This window comes from Ursus arctos, unplaced genomic scaffold (assembly GCF_023065955.2).
Source record: "Ursus arctos isolate Adak ecotype North America unplaced genomic scaffold, UrsArc2.0 scaffold_5, whole genome shotgun sequence".
In the NCBI taxonomy this organism is placed as follows: Eukaryota; Metazoa; Chordata; class Mammalia; order Carnivora; family Ursidae; genus Ursus; species Ursus arctos.
The window spans coordinates 5,870,511-5,874,970 of NW_026623067.1; the positions used below are offsets into that span (position 1 = coordinate 5,870,511).

At 33.0% G+C, this 4,460-nt stretch overlaps 1 protein-coding gene across 1 annotated transcript; it reads right to left on the bottom strand.

The window, feature by feature from the left end:
• Positions 1–1,593: 1,593 nt before the first annotated feature.
• LOC113261860 (olfactory receptor 14A16-like) lies at positions 1,594–2,538 on the bottom strand. The gene has a single exon (XM_048220765.2). It carries the CDS (start codon positions 2,536–2,538, stop codon positions 1,594–1,596), a length of 945 nt encoding a protein of 314 aa, XP_048076722.2.
• Between the last annotated feature and the right edge of the window lie 1,922 nt (positions 2,539–4,460).

Sequence of the window (4,460 nt, forward strand, 5' to 3'; positions counted from 1 at the left end):
TAGAATATTATTCAGCCATAAAAAAGAATGAAATCTTTCCATTTGCATAGACATGGATGGAGAAAGAGTATGATACTAAGTGAAATAAGTCAGTCTGAGAAAGATAAATACCATATGATTTCACTAGTATGTGGAAGCCAAACAATTGAGCAAAGAAAAAATATGGGAAAAAAAAAACAAAAAAACAAAACAAACAAACAAACAAACAAAAACAAGGAATAGATTCAAGTATAGAGAACAAACCGATGTTTACCAGAGGGGAGGTGTGTGGGGAGATGGATGAAATAGGTGATGGGGATTAAGGAATGCATTTGTTGTGATGAACATAGGGTGACGTATGAAAATGTTGAATCATTATATTGTACAATTGAAACTAATATAACACTTTATGTTAAGTATACTAGAATAAAAATTTTAAAAACTGAATACAATTTTACCATGCTCCTCTATATTTATCCAAAGGAAACTTCACAAGGATGCTTATAGCAGCTTTATTGTTGCCAAAATTTGGAGGAAACCAAGATGTTCTTTGGTAGGTGAGTGGATAAATAATTGTGGTACAGGAAGATAATGGGATGTTATACAGAAATAAAAGGAAATGAAACTGAGGGCTTCAGAGGGGTGGGGTTGGGGGATTGGGATAGGTTGGTGATGGTATTAAGGAGGGCATGTATTGCATGGTGCACTGGGTGTTATATGAAAAGAATGAATCATGGAACACTACATCAAAAACTAAGGATGTACTGCATGGTGACTAACATAACATAATAAAAATTAAAAAAATAAATAAATAAAAGGAAATGAGCTATCTAGCCACAATATTACATGGAGGACATTTCAAATGTATCTAAATAAGAGAAGCCAGTCTGAATAGATTGTATATTGTATGATTCCAACTACATGACATTCTGGGAAAGCCAAAAAATATGGAGACTATAAAAAGAGCATTGAATACCTGGTCTGATAGGGGTTAGGGAACAAAAATGGGCCAGGTATGGTGGAGTTTTGGGGTAGTACAAATGCTCTGTGAGACATTATAGTGATGAATGTATGTCATTATGTGTTTTTCCAAACCCACAGATGCAAAACATCCCTAATGTAAACTATGGACTTTGGATTAATCATGAGGTTCCAATGTAAGTATATTTTTGTTAAAATATTTGACAAACTGAGGGCTTCAGAGGACACGGGGGTGGGGGATTGGGATAGGCCAGTGATGGGTATAAAGGAGGTCACATATTTCATGGAGCACGTATTGCATGGGTGTTATACACACGTATTGCATGAGTGCTATACACAAATAATGAATCATGGAACACTATATCAAAAACTAAGGATATACTGTATGGTGACTAACATAACATAATAAAAATTATTTAAAAATATGTGATTCTGGTGATTTCTGTTGTTACTCAGGAAGGTTATGGATTTGTGGATGTAGTAGTTATATCGAAAATTTCTGTATTCCCTCTCAATTTTTTTAAACCTGTAATTGTTCTACAAAAAGTTAAAAGCAAAAATACTAAGAAATAGTGTGTGTAAAAGTGTAGATGGTATTTATTATTGAAAATGCAAAAAAATGGGGAATAGCTTTTACTTTTTGGTGAATATTTTTTTTAGCAAACTCCACAATGACGTTTTCATGACATTATTTCTTAGACTGTATATAATGGGATTGAAGGTTGGAGGCACCATTGTGTAGAATATAGAAATTAAAAGGTCACTAATGGAAGGAATCCCTGAAGTTGGCTTCAGGTAAGTAAAGATGCCAGAGAAGAGAAATAATACAACTACCACCAAATGTGGAAGGCAAGTGCAGTAGGCTTTTGACTGACCTTCTGTTGATGGAATCCTCTTGACAGTGGCAAAGATGTAAATGTAGGAGATAATGATGTAAATAAAACAGCAGATATCCAACACCACACTAATGAGGATAGGTACAATTTCTCTCATTAAATTTTCTGAGCAAGAAATAGCCAATAACTGGGGGATGTCACAAAAGAACTGATGGACTATGTTAGACCCACAGTAGGATAAGGAGAAGGTACCGACTGTGTGCATCAGAGCAATCAGACCCCCACCCAGCCAAGATGCAGCTGTCAACTGAACACACATGTCTTTGTTCATGATGATTTCATAGTGCAGGGGATGGCATATGGCAGCATAGCGGTCAAAGCACATTGCCGTCAGGAGGTGTAGTTCTGTAGTTGCTGAAAAAACCACCAGAAAGACCTGCGCAACACAGCCAGTGAATGAGATGGAGTTACTGTGAGACAAGGAGTTGGCAATGGATTTGGGAATGGTGATTGAAATTAGGCAGAGATCCCAAAAGGATAAATTATTCAAGAAGTAGTACATGGGGGTGTGGAGATTCTGGTCCAAAGTTGTGATCATAATAATGAGGATGTTGCCCATCAGAGCACAGAAGTAAATAAAAAAGAAGAGCGCTAAATGCAAAATGTATATATTTTTGTCGGTAGAAAATCCCATGAGGATAAATTCTGTCACAACTGTGAGATTTGTCAGTATTGGAGGCATAATCTGTATAAAAATAGAGCAATAAAACATCATTATCAATTTCTTTCAGTACTGAACATAAAATGGGTTTCTAAATATGGCAGTCATGCAAACTATTAAACACAGAGATTACTTTCATCTAGTTCCTACTCAGTATATCGATCACCAATCATTACTTGAATAACATTGCTTTACTGAACCACTTTAGTTTCAATTCATGGAAATGTGCCATTATTATGTTGTCCACATATGTCCTGTGAAAAACCCTGAAGTGTTGAAAATTTCAACTGACTTTATCAAAACCTGAACAACAATCTATCCTTCCTATATCTCTCAGTTTTCAGAGTGACAAACCAACAACTATTAAATTGTTTCTCAATCATAAGTTCTCTTCATCATATCCATGAACAACAAAACCTGTTTCAGCCTACCTTTAAGAAGTTGAGTATTAAAAAATTCTTAGGGAAAAACAATGATTACAGACCTTCTGCAATCTATGAACTCTTTAACCTCCTTACTCTCTGCAAAACACTCAGTTTAGAGATGTTCTTATATTTAAAAAATTTTAAAGATTAAATATAAATCAATCTAGCTTCTTTCTCATTCATAATACTCAAATTATTTGTCACAAAATTATATAGTTTTATGTGCATACTTCCATATGATACATGTCCTGATTACTGTGGCTATCAAAAATCCTACGTTATATGAGCCAAGATTACTGGCTTCCTAGTCACCAATTTATTCACTATTCCCCCTGTCATCTGATTTTTCCCATTATACTATGAGTTAAACAAAATATTTTCTCCACAAGCTTTTTTTTTTACTTTTTTTCATCATATTTATATATCTAATCCTACAATGCATGTACTTTCAACCTATTACAGTCTTCAAGCCCAGCCCTACCCAATCCCTTTCCTTGTCTTCCTCTTTCCCTCCCATAAGATTAATGGAATTGAAATCTGTGGCAGGAAAAAGGGTCAACACACTGTTGGAGTAAATACAAATACTTTTAGTCTAATGAGTGTGGCAGTCAATTTCTTTTACAGTGACATGGCAGTTTCTTCTATTTGCACAGATTTTATTCATCAAATTTCATGTAAATTTAATAAAATATTAAGATTGTACTATACAATATTCTCTCCCACACCTTCTTATTCTAATTATCCTAAGTAGATGATTAGCCTCTCTCCATTTTGATGGACAATGAAAAGATCCTGAATAAATACTGGTTGTTGGATTTGGAAAAATGGTAATATAAAAAATTTTAATATATTAGAAAATACAATTGCAGATATTTTATAACATTTTAGAGTATATTTCAGTCCAAGATGTAAAAATCTTCTGAATTACTTAAAATATATGTTTGTAATAATTAAATTAAATTGATTTCTCTCTCTCTCTCTCTCTCTATATATATATAAACAGAGAGACATTATATAACATATATATCCCCATTAAAATACCATGAATTCTTCAACTTATAATATTACTAACAGCTCGAGTGATGGAGTAAGAAAAACCTAAATATGCTTGTCACTTCTAATGTGACAGATATAAAATGAATGGGAAATATTGCCTTAAAGAGTTCTTGAAGATTCTATCTAACTCATACACATGTGATTAATGTTTTGGGGGATGGAGATATAACATTCCACCTTCAACACTTAGTGTTATTATTATTTTTTTTAAGTTTCATCTTGAGTTTCTTTATTCATCACTCTTATTAATTGTTGTGGTTTAATTTAACATTTAATACTTTAAACTTAGTGTGTTAAATGCCAAAATATATCACTAACAGCTATACACTTCATAATTATCATATATGCTCTTAAGAAAAATATTATATGATAGAATTATTAAAAGTTATTAAAAAGTGGAACATCTTAAATTTAAGAAAATTTAAAAATATGTATTTCTCCCACAGAGAAACTCACCACAGA